Below are 21,422 nucleotides of genomic sequence, written 5' to 3'. Positions count from 1 at the left end.
ATCAGCAGCATCGACGAGATAAGGCAGCAGAGACTATCTTCAGGAGCAGCTAGAGTATTATCGTTACGAGCAGCAGGACAAAGGAGAGCGCGAAGCAGAGGCTGTGGCTGAATTTGAGCCATTTTCAGCAGCGGTAAGGGAGGTGGCCATTCCAGATAATATGAAGAATATAGTCCTCAAAACATACAACGGAAAAGCAGATCCAAAGGAACACCTACTGTATTTCAATACAAAGATGGTGATTTGCGCCGCTTCAGACGCAGTCAAGTGCAGAATGTTTCCAGCGACTTTCAAAGGAACAGCAATGGCGTGGTTCACAACTCTTCCGCGAGGATCCATCACCAACTTCCGAGATTTTTCGTCCAAATTCCTCGTCCAGTTCTCAGCGAGCAAGACTAAGCAAGTGACGATCGAGGACTTGTACAACGTGCGACAATCTGCAGGGGAGACTCTGAAACAATACGTGAAACGATTCAGTGCTGCGTCGGTAAAGATTGAGGAATCGGAGCCGAATGCTTGTGCCCGGGCCTTCAAAAATGGTCTACAACTTGGAAATCTAAAAAGCAAACTGAGTCGTAAGCCGGCCAAATCGATGGCGGAGGTACGCACGCGGGCGAACACGTACATCCTTGATGAGGAGGACGACGCTTTCAAGCGACGAAGGGCGAAGGTGGAAAAGGATGGTGATCAGGGGGACGCGTCGCCAGAGGATAAAGCAAGCAAAGACAAGGTTGAAGGGAGTAAGAGGCGAGACAGGAAAGTCCGGGCAGCGGAGAAGACAACGAGAGACCCTTTGTATCCAAGGAGGGACAATGCTGAGCATCGCCGACCCTGGCACCAGGCTGACTCTCGTCGGCGTGGAGAGTCGGGAAAGAGTCTGAGTGCTCATCTAACGGAGCTGCTGCGTGAGGTCAAGGTGACCCATGCCGTTGAAGAAGGCGAAAGGGAAGCCGACCCGCTGCGACCAAAATCAGATAAGACTAAGTGGTGTGAGTATCATCGGTCAGCAGGACATGATACAGGGGATTGTTTCACTTTAAAGAATGAGATAGAAAAGCTCATCAGAGCAGGGCGAGCGCAGCTAGATGACCGCAATGAGCGTTGGAATGGCGAGCGACAACAGGGAAATAGGTATAGGAACTCTCGCCAGCAGGATGATCGCCGACGGGAGGATCGCCGCCGCACGCCGAGTGCAGAAAAGAAGGAAACACTGGCTACCAAGAAAAAGAACGCAGAAGAAACATTTAATAAAGATCTCGACCCACCGGTGGGCACAATTAATACAATTGCAGGTGGTTTCGACGGAGGAGGAGATACAGCTTCAGCGAGAAGAAGACATGTCAGGGCAGTAACCTCGGTGCAACAATACCAAGCTCCTTTTGGTTTCCAGCATCCGGATATAGTAATCTCATCAGCGGATTTTGAGGGAGTCAAAATGCATAAAGATGATCCGGTGGTCATTATGGTTCGGATCAACAGCTTTAATGTTCGCCGGGTGCTTTTGGATCAAGGTAGCTCCGCCGATATCATCTACGGGGATGCGTTTGATAAGCTGGGTTTAACCGATAAGGATTTGATGCCTTATACAGGAACGCTAGTAGAGTTCTCGGGCGAGCAGGTATGGGTGCGAGGTTATATAGATCTAGACACCGTTTTCGGAGTAGAGGACAACGCCAAGCTCCTTCGTGTAAGGTACCTGGTGATACAAGTTGTAGCCTCGTACAACATTATCATTGGGAGGAATACCTTAAACCGTTTGTGCACCGTCATTTCAACATCCCATCTTGCAGTAAAGTACCCGCTGCTTTGTGGGAAGGTGGGGAAAATTGTGGTTGATCAAAGAAGGGCGAGGGAATGCTACAATAATTGTCTCAGCATGTACGGGAAAAAAGGAGCAGGCGAGGGACACCGGTGTCAGGAAATTGAGATCCAACAGGAAGGTCAGAATGAGCAGAGTAGGTCAAGGGTTGAGACGCGGGAGATAGACCATGGGAGGGCGAAAAGGCAGAGGAATAACCAGAGGCGAGTTGAAGAAGAAGTCGGGAAGACAGAATGGGACAGACCGTTCACAGACATTACAGCGGAAGAACGGTGGGCAGGCATCATGGATGACCCAGAAAGGTATAAGTTCAGTAGGGGAGTGTTGGCGATTGAGCCTAGGCTCACCCTTGAGCAAGAAAGACGGTTGGAAAAGCTCGTATAGGGCAATTTTGACCTCTTCAGCTGGAGTCCGAAGGACGCTACACTTTGGAACTTTCCACGGTTCAAAGCGTCAGCTCTTTTGAGCATGGGACTAGGCGACTGGAAGGGGAAAGTGGCGATGGGCCGAAGCATGGACTTGGAAGCATCTCGGCGAGAAGATTAGGGACAAGGGTTGAGTAAAGTGCCTGACCGCTTTCGGAAGAAGAAAGGCTCGGCACACGGTGGTAGGAACAAAGGGAAATCTGTGGCGAGTGAAATAGCCTCCAGGAACAAGAAGGTCAAGGGTAACAGGCAAAAGAAAGAACTAGAGGTGAATGGGCATTCTGCGAATGAATGGATAGCGAGTACCTCGGGGACGAAAGAGGAAGTGCTGGGCACCATACTTTGAGGGAAGAGCTAGGCAAACAGGGGTGCGGCAAAGAGGATGGCGATTGGGGTTAGCCACGAAGTAGGACTAAAAAATAAAGATGCACTCTTTTTCTCCGACACGGGAATTTTTTAATGAGGCATCCCTCGATGTAAAAATTCAAAGAAATCAAATACAAAAGGATATTCGCCAGAAATACTCCTCGCTCAAATCATTCAACTCCGTTCGCCCGGTGAGAAAAATTCTCCGAAGGTGGCAATCCCAACACGACCTTGATGTCTGGGGATTGCTCCGGGAAAGTCCGGCGCGAACCGACGCTATCCAGATAGCAAAAATTTGATCATTATATCACGTTCGCCTGGTGAGAAAAATTCTCCGAAGGTGGCAATCCCAACACGACCTTGATGTCTGGGGATTGCTCCGGGGAAGTCCAGGGTGAAACGCTGATTTCCCGTTGGCGATGTGTGCGGGAAAGCGACTTATCCCCGAAATGGGGCAAGTCCCTTATCCCCTTAGTCTCCCCGAAATCTGGGAATAAGAGACCTCCCCGAAATATGTGGCGAGAATATAAACTAGGCGTAAGTCTGGGTAAACCCATATGGCCATTGGGCCCCCAGCAGTGTAAGCCCTTGGCGGGAAAAAACCGCCGAGGCCGCACCTGCTCTTACGGGAAATATTGGTGCGAAGAAAAGTCTCGGTTCAAAAGCTGAGCAAAAGTCCTAGTTTCTTTGGCACACCTTCAAAATCGCTACACGGATGAGCAAAAGGAAATACTAAGCCTAAAGGGAAAACGGAGAACACGAAGCGATGGAATTTAAGGCAGAGCCTAAAACGGCGACGCAAAATGCGAGAGTAAAACCATGAACGAAGCAAGTTAAAGGAATATAAAAATGCAATTCAATCACCAAAAAGCAAAGTGCATACAATCAGTACAAATATAATTATGTTGCATTAACATTTCTCCCTCATCTTTTTTTCCTCAATTTAAGCGAAGCGCTCGGCGGAATAACCCGGGGGATCATCTCGACCAATGAGCCCATGATGAGTAACCTTCTTAAAAGCTCCCATGCTATCAAGGTTGATCCCTTTATAGAGATGTTGAACTTGAGCTTTGGCGAGGAAGAAACCACGACCTCGCTCCTCCACAACCTCCGCAGCAGCGCTAGCTACGGACCTAGCCTGGGAAGTCTTGATCTGGGAATCCTTCTCGGCGAGGGCCCGATTCGTTTCTTCAAGCTGCAACCTCACGTCGGCGAGGGACTCATTCGTGTCCCCCAGATCACAGAGGAGGGAAGCGATTTCCCGATCTTTGAGAATGCATTTGGCCCTACCAGCGTTGATCGAATTTGTCCTTGTGATCACTCCCTATTGCATGTCAAACCAATCCAGCTCCAATTCTCCCATCCTATCTTTACAAGCCAATATGTCTTCCTCATAACGATTCAGCTCTACGCATATGTGTGCTTGTTTCTTGGTTTGAGCCACCATTTGGGACAGCATCTCATCGTACTTACGGTGCGCTTCCTGTGCCGCTGCCTGGTGACCCTCAACCTCCTGCTGAAGTCTCTCCATCTCTAGAGAAGAAGCTGAGTCTTGAGACAGTTGGGCGAAGAGACACCCCGCGCGTAGAAGGTTTAACAAAGCTTCCTGTGCGGCTTGATCAAGGTCGGGAATCTCGGCCACTCTTGTGCTCCTAAAGAAATCATCAAAGAGGACGAAGTCAATAGGAGAAGTCTGCTAGTTTGGAATGGAGCTTGTCTGGTCACCAGTGGAAGTGGAATTGGCCTTGAAAGGGGTTTGGCAGGGAGATGGTGGGGTGCAAGGAGCAAGGTCTTCACCCTGTGGGTCCACCGAGCGGGCAAGCAAGTTTTCATCTAGGGTTGCCTCGACTTGAGGAGGTTGGCGATCAGGAAAGAGAACCGTTAAAGGGACCCCCTTTGGAGTTTGCTCGCCGGCAGTAACTCCTCTAGGGCAGGGCGAGGGTTTAGCGTCGCCTGGAGAGGCGTTTTTCTCGCCCCCCAGATCTTGAAGGGAAGCAGCAGTGTCGCCAATCTCGGATCTCTTCACCTTCTTCTTCTTCTTTTTCTCTTTCTGGGGAGAGGGGGCATCAATGCCAGGAGCACCCTTTTTGGATTTACGGATCGCTCTTAAGGGTTAAGGTTGGACTGTGTTCTCCCGCGTGGGTTCGGATCTTTCTGGAGAAGGAACGTCTTTAGCCATCTCAGTGGAGGGGATGGAGGCAGTGGAGGAAGACCCCCTGACTCTCTTCGCAGGAGGGGCAGCAATTTCGGCGTCAGAACTAGCCGCAGCGCGTTTTCGTTTTACTCCCTCGGTGTTAAAGGTAGGAGGAAATTTAGGAGAGTCGACGGCCAAGGCACGTTGCAGCGAGGCTCCGGTGAAATCGAACTCCTCCAAGAGCGAGCGGAGGGAGTCGTTGCGGACGGCCTCCAACAGTTGGGAGCACTCGAAGATGGGGAGTCCGGCGAAAAGGTCGATGGTGGCTTTGTCCTCGTTGCTAAGCGACGAGTCAGTTGGCAGGGGAACATCACGAGGATTTTTCGTCCAGTAAAAGGGGAACAGAACGGATCCATTTCGTCGGGTGAAAGCTTCAGGGTAAGATGGGTGAATAATCACACGGAAATAGCGTCGCCCGGGACCCTTCTTGACGTTACTCTTGTAAAGGTAGAAGCGCTGCTGACATTAACGGGATTTTTCAAAGAAATCCATCCCGGAATTTTCGCCTTCAGGCACTTTGAGTCTACCCCATAAAAGTAGAAAAAGTGGGAGGCTTTTGCTTCAAGGCCGATAGCTTCGCAAAGGATCTCGAAGCAACGGATGAAGGCCCAAGCATTCAGATGGAGTTTGACAAGGGGCCACGTTGATTTCCCTCATGATTTCGCAAAGAAACGGAGAAAAGGGCAGTTTGATTCCTAACTCGAGGTAGAGATATTCATAGATATAGAAGAAGTGTGGCTGTTTAGCCCCTTGATCGACCCCACGACACCTCCAGGGGCGACGAATGTCCAAGCCCGGACCGATGATGAGGGCATCTTCCAAAGACTTTTCACGGCAGAGCCCTCCGGCCTTATGAATTGACTCGGCGATGGACTCGTCAGTAGACAGCTCAGAAGTTTGACAAATGGCCGCATGCCCAGGTTCTTCAATTGTGGGCTGGGGAAGATTGGTGAAGATTTGTTGCCAAAAGGCATCTCTCTCATCTGCGTTAAGGGGGGTTCCCCCGGCAGGAGGCGTAGCCACCGGGGGAGGAGCGGGGGATGCCGGGGCAGCACTTTGAGATCAGGAGGACTTATGGGTCCGGCGCTTGGGAGTCATTTTTTGGATGGAGGGGGAAAGGCTAACAGGAAATGTTGAGTTGATAACTTTTGGATTTTTTGCCAGATGCTCAAGAATGGCGAAAGTAAAGAAAGAGGAAAGGTTTAAAGTGGGAATTAAGAGTTGGTTCGGAAATCGTGTCCATCATGGCAAAGGTGGAATGATTACTTGGGAAAACGTGGCATTAATCCCGGAAAGGTGAGGGCAACATGTCAGGCGAAAAGTTGTAACCGTTAATGCTGATTGGTTCGAATTCAAAAAATGTCAGAATTAGACGTAACTCATTAAATAGAAGGTACAGTAACGGAAGGTTATTGGTCGAAATTTGGGTTGGCAGGGTTCGCTGAGATTTGAAAAGACCTTTCAAAAATGACAGTTGAGATTCAGTAGATTTGCTGACTTAGGCATCACTTTAGGGCGCAGCGCGTGGCGAATGCATGACACTTGTCAAGGGATCATGATTCATGGCACGTGCGCAGGGCTGGCGAGGCGAGCGGGTCGGATGCCATCGCCGAGAGACTGCTTGTGGACTCAATTTGCTTGAGGAAGGGATGGTGCAGCGAAAAGTTTGAAATACATAGATTTTGGACTTTATTCTCTTGGCCATGTTGCCAATTGCTTTTTTATTCTGTTAAGTTTTGGCGTTGTTTAGTCTTTTATAGTCTTCGCCTTAGATTCTTCTGTTTAAAGACACACTCAGCTCTCATACTTCGAGCTCGGTGTCTTGTGGACTTGTGGACTGGGCGAGACCCCAGGGTCCCTCGCCCAGGATGCTTACACTCAAGCGCGGGACAGACCCAGGTCTTTTGGGCCTCGCACCCCGAGGCCCAACTGACCCATTTAAACAGACTAAAGGCGCGGAGGCCCGACTCAGCCCCTATAAATAGGAGGGGAATACCAATTGTAAGGGACTCTTAGCTCATTTGGCAATAACAACATTGAAATTCAGTTATATTTTCTCTCTCTAAACAGTTAGGAATTCATCTCTCTAAGATTTCCGATCACACTCCACACACTCTAGGCACTATGCCTTGATTCTATGTTCTTGACCGGAACACAATTGGTATTCCCCTCTTATTTATAGAGGTGAAGTTAGGCTTTGGCGCCTCTATCCTATCCAAATGGGCCAGTTGGGCCTTGGGAAGGGAGGCCCAAGGTCATGGCGCGTCCCCCGCCCAAGGCCAGGTCCCCTGGGCGAGGGACCCTGGGGTCTCGCCCAGTCCACAAGTCCACAAGACACCGAACTCGAAGCATGAGAGCTAAGTGTGTCTTTAAGCAAGAAACAAGGCGAGAGCCCCAAGGATGCCAACTAAAACTTAAAAACTTAAAAATCCAGAAGTGAAAAACGATGGCCAACATGTCCTGGTAAATAAAGCCTTTTGTAATCGACACTTTGGACCTTCAACCGCGCCCTCTCCTTCCGGGCGAACCCAGTCCACAGGAAAGCTTGTGGCGGCGGCTTTTAGTCCGCCCGCCTCAACCTAGTTATGCACGCTCCTTGAATTGTGACACTCCATCGTGTGTTGTGTCCATCCCACGCGCCGAGCCTTGAAGTGACGCCAGGGTCAGTGAATCCACAGAATCTCAACCGCTACCTTTGACATGTCCCTTCCAGTCACGTCACAACTTTGACAATTTGAATTTTAACCAATCGACAGCAACCGTTGCAGCTTTTCATTTAATGCGTCTTTCTCACTCCCCAGAATTTCGCAACTGCAATCATGTCATTTCCTGACGTCATGGGGCACAACCTCTCTTTTTTCTCCACATCTCTCGGTAACCGTCCACAACTTCTTCCTACACGTTCCCTTCTGCACGTCACTCCCTGCTTATAACAGCATTATCTCACTAACCCCTTTCGTTCCTTTACGATTACGAATCTTTGCTCCTTCACCCTTACGCGAACTTGTCCAGTGTCAAAATTACCTTTATTCCTTGCAATCCCTCTGCAATGACTCCAAAGCGCCAGACCAAAAGTTCCAAACGTAATGTCGTCGCTGCCACCCCTCTCCGGTGCATTCCTCCTGTTCTCCCGCCTCCACTAGGAGGCGTTCCTCTTGAAGAAAAAGACGTCATTGCCTTCCGAACGAGGACTTGGAAATATTTAAGTGCTCCCGCCGCGAGGGCTTTGCCCGCCGGGACAATGCCCAACCAACGGTCAAGTTTGGAAAAAGAATCGTCCATTTGGGAGATTTCCACAGAATCCGGCGGATTTTGTCATGAGAAACCTCTTGACAAGCTTCTGTATGTCAGTGCCTGCTCACCCTTGAACGCCCTTGGCTTTGCCCCAAAGACGATTTTGTGGGTGCTCCTCACTTCTTTTACGTGTATGGGTATATGTTCACAAATTTGAAGATTAAATTTCCTTTTTCCCCTTTTATCTGCTCCGTTCTTCACAGTATCAATGTGGCTCCTAGTCAACTTCATCCCAACAGTTGGGCCTTTCTCCGGTGTTTCGAAATTCTCTGCGACGCGATTCACCAGGAACCTGAACCTTCGACCTTCTTTTATTTCTATCGCGTATCTGTCTAGCCCTCCTCGCAGCGCAGTTGGGTTTCCCTGGAAGCTAGGCCTGGTCGTCAGCGCTTCAACCCTATATGGCCTAGCATCACCGTCGATTTAGCTCGGAAATTCTTCAGGGTTGTGGTGTCCCACGAATATCCTGAAGTTTTCACACACAGAGATGGCACCGCTCGACAGTGCATGCACTTCCACAGTTTTTAGATGGATAAATGCTGGTTTTGATTAAGACGAAGTGAATTTTACTTTGTGTCTCCTTTTGAGATGGTTGCAGTTCTAGGTTTTGCCTACCGTGGGTCACTTTTAAATGTGATCCACGGTGTTCCAAATTTGAAAATTGATTTGTAATTCTTAGATATAATATTTAAATATGTAATGATCCAGATTAATTGGTGTTCAAAATAGTTATGTACTGAAATATCCTTTTACTCCACCCTTCTCCCGCAACCTCCTACTTCTACTCCAACTTCGAAATTACATAATAATTTGATAAATGCAAAATTATTGTTACAGACCCACTCAATCAACACAAAGAATGGCAAGTTTGAAACTTTATGATAGGTAAGATCAAACTAATTGTTGGAGACCGAAAAAACAAATCTTCTATGATGGAGATTGTATTCATCAAATTGGAGGACCACGAAGCCAATTGGAGTTAGAATGAAAGTTCCTAGCAGAAACACCTTCTTCCACCCTTCCTTTGTCCCACCCCCTTCTGACCAAGGAATGCATGATGTCGATCTCAGGAAAATCTGATCTCAAGTTCCAAAATCAACACACAATAATGGGGCGAAAATCTGTTCTCAAGTTCCAAAATCAACACAGGTCTAAAATTTCAAGCCTCATAAACACCATCTGAAAAAGCATAGGTACCCAATAAACTAAAATGGACTAAAACGCCAAAAAAAGATTTGAAGTTCTGTCTCGTATCACCCATCAACGCCTCGTCAAACTCCTTTACTCGCTTCCATTCCTTCTCTAATGGTAGTGATCGAGTCCGACGACAGGATGTGTAAAGAAATGGGGTTTGGAGTCCTTCTCTGCCAGTGGTTCCTCAGCAAACATAATGATTGATCATGGTGGTTGGGGGCTGGTGACGTTGGCAAAAGGTAAGGTTCTTGGCACAATTGTGGTCCATATCTATGACAAGTTCGCTCTTCCTGATGTGAGAGCGAACTTCTCATAGATATGGACCACGATTGTGCCAAAAATTACGTGATAGCATGAATCCCAATCTGCGGTGGTGGCTCAGTTGGCGTTGCGATGGAGAAGAACAAGGTGGTGCGCGCGGCGGAGAGAAAACCCAGTTTTCCAGTAAAGGATAGGGAAAGTATAAATGATGGAAGATGAGGATATTTTTGTCTTATCCCAAAAAATGAAATTGGACCACTGTGGGCCAGTTTTGAAACTGACCCACATTAGGTGCAACCGTACTTGTAGGATAAATAATTTTTTTTATAAGGTGTGGATAATGAGAAGGTAGTGATGTTGTTGGTTTTGTTTTTTCAAATCATGGTAAGTTTTGTCGGTAGCAGTGATAATCAATCCCTTACTGGTTATGAGTGCTCGTACAAAATGATTAGGTAAAAATATGTTTGCTTTATATCATTGGTTGGTGGCAGCAGCGATGTTGATGTCAACGGTGGTGGTGGTGGCGGAGTGGTGGTGACCAGTGGCGGACCTTTATGTGGACTGGAAGGAGCTGTAGCTCCCTCAAACATTTCCCCAAACAATTTATTTTCAATAACATATACACATACTAATTAATAATAGGTTGTATTTGGCTTTGTGTTATTACTAGTAAATAGTAATGATCTGGTATGGTATGGATGTGTTCATCTTTGTCAATTACTCCCTCCGTTCCTATATAACTGACATTTTAAGGTTGTTGCACAAGTATTAAAAAATAAAAATTAATGTTCTTATTTTATTAAAATTACAATCTAACTTCCTACTATACCCTTTATCTCTCTTATTAATTCTAACTTTTCAATTTTCCTACCACCAATAAATGAAGGGTACAATTGGTAAAGTATAATTAATGCTCTCTTGAACTTCGTAAAGTGACAGATAATTATGAACAAAATTCAGCGAATAACTACTTAGTTATATAGAAACAGAGTGAGTAACTTTTATAGAGAATAACTACTTTATTGGTAAAGAGAATACCCACTTATATGCATTTATTTACCCTTTACCATAATTTCATTGTGTTGGAATTGATGTTTACAATGCTAAATCTATGCAATTGTTAAGGCAACATCAATGAATAATGATAAAATTGAGGGTAAATAGCCAACTTGGTCCCTGAATGTGTCCGCCGACTTCAACTTCGTCCCTAAACTTTAAAAATGATGCCCGTGGTCCCTGGATGTGGAAAAGTGCATTCAAGTTAGTCCCTGACGTTAAAACTCTTAACAGACGTTAACGGAGAGGCTGACATGTCATGTTTTTTTTTCCACTTGGAAATTCCACGTAGGAAAGAAATTTGACCGAAACATTAAATCTTCAATTTAGTCCTTTGGTTGAAAAAATTTCTTTCTCTCCCCCATCTTCCTCTACCACTACCTCTGCCCATCACCCTCTCTTCCTCCCACACACTCCACCACCATCACTCTAAAATCCCAACTCAAAAGCCATAAAATAAAAAACCTCAAATTTATGGAAGAAGAATGAGCTTAACACACTTTCTGGAAATTGGTGAAAATGAGTACTGGTCAATTTGGGTTTTGTTGGCTATGGTAGATGAATACGGTGATAGATCTGGGTTTTTTGGGTTTTCTTCTTCTTCTGGGTAAATGATTATGCTAGGCGATGTTTGTTCTGGGTTTTTGATCTTCTAGGTTTTCTTCTTCTTCTGAGTTTAGGGTGGATGATTATGGTAGATGATTGCCGTTATGGATCTGGGTATTTTTTTTTCTTCTGTGTCTTCTTTTTGTTTCTATAATCTGCAATGACAATGAAAAGAGGCTTTGATGGTTAGTTTTGGTAGATTTTGGTAAAGTTTTGGTAAATTTAGCGTAGGTATTGGTTAATTGTCAAAGTGTTGATGATTACCTATACGGCTAAAGAAGCAGAAACTCTAATAGAGATCATGATGATGATGATGGCTATCAAACAAAATCTAGTAAATTTGAAATGATAGCTATCAATTTTGATTCCAATTCCTGGAATGTGCTCTAGAAGATAAACAACGCAGGTTTGATGGCTAATTTTTTTCAAGCTTTTTGGGAATGATTGCAACATTGTTGTCATTTGTTTTATGGTTTTTGAGTTGGGATTTTAGAGTGGTGGTGGTGGAGTGGGTGGACAGTTGGGGAGGAAGGTGGGAGGAAGAGAGGGTGATGGTGGTGGGGAGAGGCCGAGAGGTTGAGGAAGATGGGGGAGAGAAAGAAAAATTTTCAACCATAGGGACTAAATTGAAGATTTAATGTTTCAGTCAAATCTCTTTCCTACGTGGAATTTCCAAGTGGAAAAAAAACATGACATGTCAGCCTCTCCGTTAACGTCTGTTAAGATTGTTAAGTCAGAGACTAACTTGAATGCACTTTGCCACATCCAGGGACCATGGGCATCATTTTTTAAGTTTAGGGACGAAGTTGAAGTCGGTGGACACATTCAGGAACGATGTTGGCTATTTACCCGATATAAATTAAAAATTGTAACTTGATCAAAATGAATTGTGTTTCTATGTGGTGAGAATAGCTAGTGTTCATCGAATGTGGTGATTATACGCTTTTCTTCCATATATAAATATTTCATTATGAAGTTGAAATTCGAGTTTGATTTTTACTTTGGATATCATAGTATGGTTTTGTGTAATAAGTCTTTCTTTTCTAATAAAGTGACGAAATGAGTTTACACTTGAAAATACAAATAGGTGTCATGATGGTAACATGTACAATGTTTCTAAATTTTGCATGGACTTTATTCTTTCCAAAATGAACATTACATTTTCAAATTTAAAATATAAATAATTTTACATATTTAGATTATGGGTAAAGTTGCACTTTAGCACCCTCAAATATTTGATTGAAGTTCCGCCGTTGGTGGTGACAGCGACAACGTTGGTGCAGGGGATAGTAACGACGGTGGAGGTAGCGGCATCGATAGTGGCGGTGACGGTGGCAGCGACAAAAGAGGCGGTGGTGGCGACAACAGTGACGGCGATAGTGGCAATGACGGTGGTGATGCTGGTAGAGGTTGTGGTGGCTATGACGACATCTTTGATCATATTTTAGATATTTTCAATCAAAATATTTTTTAAATATCAACCAAACATGTTTTCAACGTTTTTTTTTCTTTCCATTTTTTTTCCCTTTTTTGGATTTTTTTTTTGTTTTCCCAGAAGTGGGAGTTATTTTTTTTTCCAAAAAATAAAAAGTTGAGAAAACATTATTTCAAAAACAAAAAAGACAAAACATAACTAAGGTCATACTCCGCCTGTGTACTAAGAGTAAAGATATTGGACTTCTTTTCAAAAAAAAAATATTGGACTTCGTTTTTTCTTTTTTGAAAGATATTGGACTCCGTTGCTGGTAGCAGATAGATCTTTTATAATTTTAATTTTAATCAGGCTGGTGTTAATTTTTTTTCTCCCTAAATTTGTATCTTCTGTGAAGAGATTGATTAATTGCCCTTGCTAGGTTGTTATTGTATCAGGGCTTTTTCAACTTGGATATGTTACAATAAAAAAGACATGGACATTTAAATATTATGTACATGGACTTAAAAATACATAGGGCTGTTTCAAAAAAAAAAACACAGGGCAAAACTATTGGAGTCATCCCCATCTCTCCCTCACCAAAGCCCAAAAGTACCTCCACTCCCAACATTTCTCTCTCGTCAACGCTCCTACAATATTGTTGTATTGCTTGCTTGTGCCTAATTGGGCCTCAATCCATCATACTTTTTTTAAAGATGCACCATTAACTAAAATATAAATAGAGAAAAAGGATGAAGCACCGATGTTTTTTTTACACTGTCAACCAATCAGATTTCAAGGATGTGTCACGTCGATTAATGAAATTAGATAAAAAGAGAGATTTTCTCACATTCTTGAAATCTGATTGGTTGACGGTGTAAAAAAACTTTACACTGCCGGTGCCTAGCTAGAAATTAAACTCATATAAATACTCTGACCACCAATCTAACCATTTCTCACCACCATCTCTTCTACTCACCACTTTCACCACTATTCTTCTCACCACTAAAAGCACAAGGCAAAATTTATCATCACAATTCAAATACACTTCAACCTAAGTGAGATAGTAGGAAAAGAGAGAAAAATGAGTGATATGATAGAAAAATAAAAGAAAAAGATAGGAAAAGAAAGTAATTGCAAATTTGGAAGAAAAGCTAGTGTGAATGAATAAAACTCGAAGGCACAATTCTCACTTTCACTCGAAGATCATTGGATTTTCCTTTTACATCTATAATTTTGACAAAGAGACTTCACGTGAGTCATGTTTCAAATTTTCAACAATTTAATTTCTGGTATATCATCTTCTCGAAATTCAGTACATATATATTTATTTTATCTTTCTTTCCAATAAGATCACGTCTAATATTTTTTTTAGTGCATCAGAAAGATAAATTGCATCTGTCATAAATCGATCTCAAGACCTCCCTCTACCCAACTCATACGTCCCCCGACTCCTACTACTTGAGCTATCCTACGGGACACATGATGTCTAATATGCAAATAAGGCTTTGAATGGTTTTGAAGAAAAAAAGTGAGAGAAAAAAGGGTGGCTTCAGCAGTTTTCCGTCTAATTTGGAAAGAATGTGTTTTCTTGGCGGGTCCCACAAAATTCCATCCCAACATCATTCACATTTTTCAGTAATATTTTCATTCCTAACATCATTCTTTCCTCTTCCCTCCCTAGTAACAAACAATGTCTAAAGGTTTCGGAGATTAATTTTGAAATATATTGCTTTTATTTTCCACAATACTAATATTTGAAACAATACATTTTTTTGGTAGTTTGGAAATCAAATAACAACAAACAACAAAAACAAAAGAAACAAAACTAGCCTTTCTTCAAAATATGGTTAACCTCAGTAGGAGTCGTCCAAAATTTCATTTCAATTCCTTTCCTTAAGCTCTGATTTTGCTAAAGTATCATTCGCCTTATTAAATGTATGACTTAGAATTTCAAGAATTAAATTATTATTTAATTTCCTGATATACGCTTTAAAGTTTAAACTGTGTCAGCATAAAGTATTTAGGCTTAATTGTACTTTTGTTCCCCCACGAAAGCGATATGTGCCATCGGCGTCCCTAAACTTTAAAAATCTCATTTTGCCTCCCCGACGTTAACCTCCGTTTACACTTTTGGTCCCTTCTCACTTTTCCATCCAAAAATTAACATTTTCTGAATTTTCCAGAAAAAATCATCCACTTCTTCATCTTCTTCATACATCATTCCACCATCTTCATCATATTCTTCATCTTCTTCAAAAAATTCCAGAAAATCCAAATTCTTAAAAACCAAAAACTCCACAACCTTTCATCTTTCTTCATCTTCCCAAATGTGTGAAAAGATGAAGATGAAGAAAGATGGAAGGTTATGGATCTTTAGGTTTTTAAGTTTTCTGGGTTTTGAGGTTTAATGGTAGAGAAAATGAAGAAGGAGATGAACCTGATGAATTTTATGGGTTCTTATTTGTTTTTTTTTATTTTTTAATTAATTTTGTTTGTTTAATTACCTATTTGTCCTCAGAAACGTTAGTTTTTGACGGAAAATAGACAGGGGACCAAAAGTGTTAACGGAGGTTAACGTCGGGGAGGCAAAATGAGATTTTTAAAGTTTAAGGACGCCGATTGCACATATCGCTTTCGTGGGGGACCAAAAGTGCGATTAAACCAAGTATTTATAAGCAAGTGTGGGATTAATTTACAAGTGAAAAAATATTCATAACTCATTTTATATGCAGTTATATTTTGAATGGTAAACATTTTAGAACCGTGCTTGAAAATTTGGCTACGTTATGAAATATCCGAAAAACGGTCCTTCCCCGTAAAAATATATATGTTTGATTTTGTGATTTTATAGCGTAACAATGATAGGTTTTATTTTCAGAGCCTGGGAAAGTTTTTCTCGTCTCCGCAGAGGACTAGTAGAGGACTTCCAAGCAAAAAATGAGCATGTTCAAGACTCCTCTTCAGAAATCTAATAACCAAAGAACGATTCTATTTAACGTAGGAAATCCAGTTTTAAAATAAAATAATTCACACGATGAAAAATTTTCGAGTTCTTAACGTGCTGATCTCAGGGCTTGTCGCCCCGAGATATTTTTGAAGCTTATGGAGCCAACTTGGAGCCGGGTGGCACCAAACCTTGGGAGCCTAAAGTGTCACCAAGTTGAGGTGATTATGTTTCACTTTGAAATTAAATAACCTAATTAAGTTTTAACCACATAACTTTACCTTGATGATGTGTTTTAGTCTTAACCATTTAGAGGCCATAAGAGAGTGGGGAGGCCGTGGGTTTTGAGGGATAGCAAGAAAGGTTTGAATCTTTTTGCTAAGAATTGATATATTTGAGTGTGATCATAAATGGACATGAATCCATTTGAGGCTTGTTTCTAGTTTGCAATCTTTGATTGTGAAGATGTGTGTATTATTTATTCTTAATAGAATATATTTTCCTGCATCAAAACATTTGTTATGTTAGTTCGGCAATTCGTAATAATGTGAAGGTAAAGTGGAAGTTGCATGTTCATCCAAAGGAGGTATATGATCTAATCATTGGCACATGAAATGGTGTTATTGATTTACGAAATAAGGATGAGCATGACAGCCGAATAAGTAATATGTCATTGTGTGTGGGCGATTTCCTTTTTTTCAAGTATCAATCAAATAATACATGGTCGAAATCACGTAAGGAGAAATTTGTGAAGGCATGGATTGATAATATGATGCTTCTTGATGATACAACGACTAACTGATAATTTATCTATTTTGATAGAGATGTAGTAGGGGTTTATCGATGGCAGCTTAACTCCTTCAATCTCATGCGAGTATATATCACAAAGTCTTTGAGTGGTCTTTTCCTTTTAAAGGGAAAATTGGTGACCCATTGACTTGTTCATGCATGGCTAGACAAAGCGGTCTCCCTTCTCCCTTCCATTCCATCTCATTCTAGCTTCTCCCATCAATCCAAACATAGCTTAAGTCAATTGGTCTCGGTAACTCTTGGACTATCTTCATGTCCAATGAGTTACCAGTCTTAGACAATGAAAACTAGGGTTGTCCAAGATGGACCGGCCTGAACCGAACCCGACAAAACCGAGCCATTTTTAGAAAAACCTGGCCGGTCGGGCAGGAAAACAGGTTTAATGGTAAAAAAAAAACAGTTCTTGGTGGTTTGGTCCGGTCAGTTCTGGTTTGAGCTCTTGACAGCCGAATCAATCGAACCAGTCTTTATAGAAACAAAAAAGAGCTCAGGCCCAATTATGCATAAAACCCTAGTCCTATCATATAAAAATATTATCATTACCAAGATCCCTTTCTTCGGCAATCGCCAACCCTACCACAAGAAACTCTAGCAGCCGCCAACCACACCATGTGCCTCCTAAACCTTAACCGCGATAGCCACCACTACAGCCTTCTATTCTCACCTCTCTTCTCCACGACAAAGACACACTTCTCCTCTCTTCTAGCTGCCGCCACTAACCGGCCATGAGCCACTGCTACCATTTTTCTCTTCCTCTCGTTGCAACGGACCCCACCACCACCGCGACTACCACCACTTCTCTAGACTTCTCTAGATATGAAAGCACCACCTCTCATGGATTCCATCCATCATCGAGTTCTCACCTACACTGTTGCTCATGTGCCACCTTTTTTTTTTATCTTCCTTAGATTTCAATGTTGAAGTTGAAGATGCCACCACGAAATCTGGGTTTCTTCCATCTGTTGCACTAGCATCGACCTCAGATCTACTGCACTAGTAAGTGCTCGACAAGGACAGACGAGAAGATGACGAAGATACTTGCGAAGATGAGAAGACGGAGAAGACGCTCGCGAAGATCTGAGTTCATGATCTGATTTTTTCCCAGTGGTTTGCCCCACGAATTCATGATACCAATTTGAATCTTCTGATATGAAATTTTTTTATTTTTTTCATTATACTGATCTTATATGAAATTCGAGAATGATTTCAATTTTAATATATAATATGAAATATTTTGTATCTTTATATGATCACATGAAGACATGGAGAATTATTATGAATGGTTTTCAATTAGTGCTAATCTTGCTTTTTTATTTTAAATCATCTTCTTCTGTAATGTTAGAATTTTTCTAGTCTGGATCTTGCTTCTATGTTGATTTTTCTGCTACTGTAAATCAATTTATTGTGGTCATTTTTATCTTATTTTTTGGATTTTTTCTCCTGAATTTACACAAACCCACCCGCCGAAACCCAGAACCGTCAAAACCGAACCCGAACAATCTGTGGCAATTAGGCGGTCGGTGACATATCTGTTATTTTAGAGATTTTCACACGAAAAATAGACGATTTAGGTCCGAAACCGACCACCGAACATGTTCGGTGGACAGTCCTAGTGAAAACAACCCTACTTAACGAAGTTCAATAACACTAGAATTATTATGATTGGTTTTCATTTGGTGCTAATCTTTCTTTTTTATTTTAAATCATCTTCTTCTTCTTTTGTAATGTTAGAATTTTTCTGGATCGGATCTTGCTTCTATGTTGATGTTTCTGTAACTGTAAATCAATTTATTGTGGTCATCTTTATCTTATTTTTTTGGATTTTTTTCTCTTGAACCGCACAAACCCCCGTCGAATTATATATTTTACATTGTTATTATTATAAATTGTAAGTATGGAGGGCATTCTTGTCAAATAACCTAAAACAGTCTTTTCAAATAATAATAATATTTTTAATAATATTTTTTGAATTACATTTTTATAAAAAGTTAGTGTTTATCTTATAATTATACTTGAGGATTTTATCTTATTTTCGTGATGCCGCAGCACGAACCAAAATTCGTGTTGCATGTCCCGGCGGGTCGTGTGATCTAGTTTGGACGCGATTTTTGATCTGAACGTGAGTTTTTGCCATATGAAAATGATTGTGAAAATGTTTGTGAAAATGATCCGACATTTTCGATTTAAAGCTACATATGTTTTTCTCTCTTCTCACTTTTCTTTCCACTTCTCTCAAACCATATAAGTAAACATCATTTCATTTTCTACTCTCTTTCTCTATTTTCTCTCTCCACTTCTTTTTTGTTTTCCTCTGATTCTCTTTTTCATATACCAAACACACTTAGGGAAGATGCATTCTTTTAATTTATTTAAAAAATGCCCAAACAAAGAGGCGCAAAAAGTGGAGGTAAAGTGGCTTGTGGCTTCTACAAAAGAATCATTACTAGTGAAGAGTGAGGTAGGGAAAGGTGAAAGAGAGATAAGAACAAAAAAAATTGTTAAGTAGGGTTACAAAATTAACCTAGATGATAAATTTATATCTATATATATATATATGTAAAGCTCACTTGAGCTATAAGTATTAAATGCATTAATGATTAAACAATGAAGTTAAACAAATTTCTATTTAACTTTCAATATACATCCCCTTGTTATTAATTATTAAGAGATTAATTTCTATGCACCGACGGTGTAACAATTTTTACACCATCATTCAATCACAACCTTCCATTTTCTATTTTAGATATTATTTAATTCAAAATTAATTGTGAGCTAACAAAATGGAGGGATGTGATTGAATGATGATGTAAAACTTATTTACACCGTCGATGCATAGAAATTAATCTCAATTATTAATTAGTAATGGTTAAATTTTTCAATTATCATATTTTAAATTAAATATTAATATTATTTAAATTTTAGTTATTAATTACAAATGAGGAAATTTTTAAGTAAGGAATAATTGCAGTTTTGCTCCCTCATGTTTCACACTTGTGCGAAGTTCCTCCCTCATGTTTAAAAGGAGCATATTCACTCCCTCATGTTACAAAATGTGCAGATTCGATCCTTCCGTTAGTTTACCGTTTGAAAGCTAACGGCAGATGCTGACATGGCTTTCATTAATTGACGTGTCTCTGTCCCATGTCCACCAGGATGCCACTAAATTCACGTGACAAACACGTGATTCTTTTACCCTACTCAAATTATGTTACCATCTTCTTCTTCCTCGTGAATCACGTGTTTGTCACGTGAATTTAGTGGCATCCTGGTGGACATGGGACAGAGACACGTCAATTAATGAAAGTCATGTCAGCATCTGCCGTTAGCTTTTAAACGGTAAACTAACGGAAGGATCGAATCTGCACATTTGTAACATGAGGGAGTGAATATGCTCCTTTTAAATATGAGGGAGGAACTTCGCACAAGTGTGAAACATGAGGGAGCAAAACTGCAATTAAGCCTTTAAGTAATAATAATATTTGAAATTGACTAACTATACATTAATAACAATATTAGATAGTTAATATTAATCTTTTATACTTCTTTCTAATTGTAAAACTTTCAGATTTGTTATATATTAAACTTAAAATTAAAATTAATTTAATAATCATTATTCATCATAAGTTGTGGATTTTTAAAAAAATAACAAATAAAACTTATTACTTTTTTTTACACTACCTACTAAAATGTAAAAGTTACTTTGAACCTTTGTATTAAAATTTTCCTTTGTATTAACTAAATTAAATTAAAATATTAGCTATTCAACAACTACTAAAATGTACAACTAAATTGAAATTTTGTTATAAATACACCAAAAAACAAAAAAAAATCCTTTGTATTATATACATTAAACTAAGCTAAAAACTTATCTATTTCCTATTGTAACAAAAAAAAAAAAACTAAAAACTTATCAATAAAATTTTCAAATCAATTAGTTGTTAAACTACCAACTAATTTTTGTGTTTGTTGTATAAGGTAGAATAAAACATGACAAACGACTCTTGAAACATAACACTTTAGTTTTCTAAAAAAAAGTGGAAAAAAAAAACGAAACAAGACACTCTAATAAACAAAATCTACACTTTTATTTGAGGTAGGAAGGTCAATACGAGTTAGTATAATAAATTAATAAAATATTTAATTAGATACAAAATATTTCAAAAAATTTTTAGTCATAGTCATTTATATTTTAATTTAATTATCATAACAAATTTAATTAAATAATTAAGCAGTAAAATCTTCCTACATTTGTATTAAAATAAAGGAATCAATAACAAATTTCTTTGTAATTAATGTATTAATAATAAAATTAAAAACAAAAAAAAATTGTATTGTCAAAAGTAATTCAACTGCCTAAATTGAAAAATTGACTTGAATTTTGCATAAGGGGAAAATAACAAAAATTAAACTTGATTAAGGACAAATAATGTTATCAATAAATAATTTAGATAAAATAGTTTAAATTTAGAAATAATGCTATAAGTTATTTACCATTAAATATAACATATGTGTGTTTTACTTGAAGAAACAATGTCAATATAATTTTATGATCTTATTATATATTAGTAAAAACGATTTTGAGCAAGCTTAGTAGAAAAAAGTTATGACCAAGTTGAATAAATATAAAATTTACTACATAATTCTTAATCTAATTAATTATATCTTATTATAGTTGAAGAATATGAAATTACTTTATTTTTCTCGATTTTAACATGTGTAAACCTGTTTGGGAAATTGTGATTGCCCTTCCCAAAAAATTCCTTTCTCAGTAAAAAGTATAAAAAATGGTAAATTAACTTTTTTTGATGGTATTAAAAACTTATTGCTTAGTTGTTTTTTTCAAATGGATTGTATTATTTTCGACATTATTAAAAAAATAAATAATTAAATTTATAGAATGATCAAAGGCTGATTATTAAATATTAGTTATTAAATTTGAGTAATATTAATTATTTACAAAGAGAATCCAATACTATTGAAAAGTCCTTTTTTTAGAAATTATTGAAATGTTGAACACAATTATTATTTTTATTTTAAAA

At 40.1% G+C, this 21,422-nt stretch overlaps 1 protein-coding gene across 1 annotated transcript; it reads left to right on the top strand.

Annotated features, from left to right (window-relative positions):
- Window positions 1-304: 304 nt before the first annotated feature.
- On the top strand, window positions 305-2,203 carry LOC130736571 (uncharacterized). Its single transcript, XM_057588386.1, has one exon. It carries the CDS (start codon window positions 305-307, stop codon window positions 2,201-2,203), a length of 1,899 nt encoding a protein of 632 aa, XP_057444369.1.
- The last annotated feature ends 19,219 nt before the right edge of the window (window positions 2,204-21,422 follow it).

Source organism: Lotus japonicus, chromosome 2, assembly GCF_012489685.1.
Source record: "Lotus japonicus ecotype B-129 chromosome 2, LjGifu_v1.2".
NCBI lineage: Eukaryota > Viridiplantae > Streptophyta > Magnoliopsida > Fabales > Fabaceae > Lotus > Lotus japonicus.
Note: the sequence above shows the minus strand (reverse complement) of the source record. Positions and strands in the feature narration are given on the sequence as shown.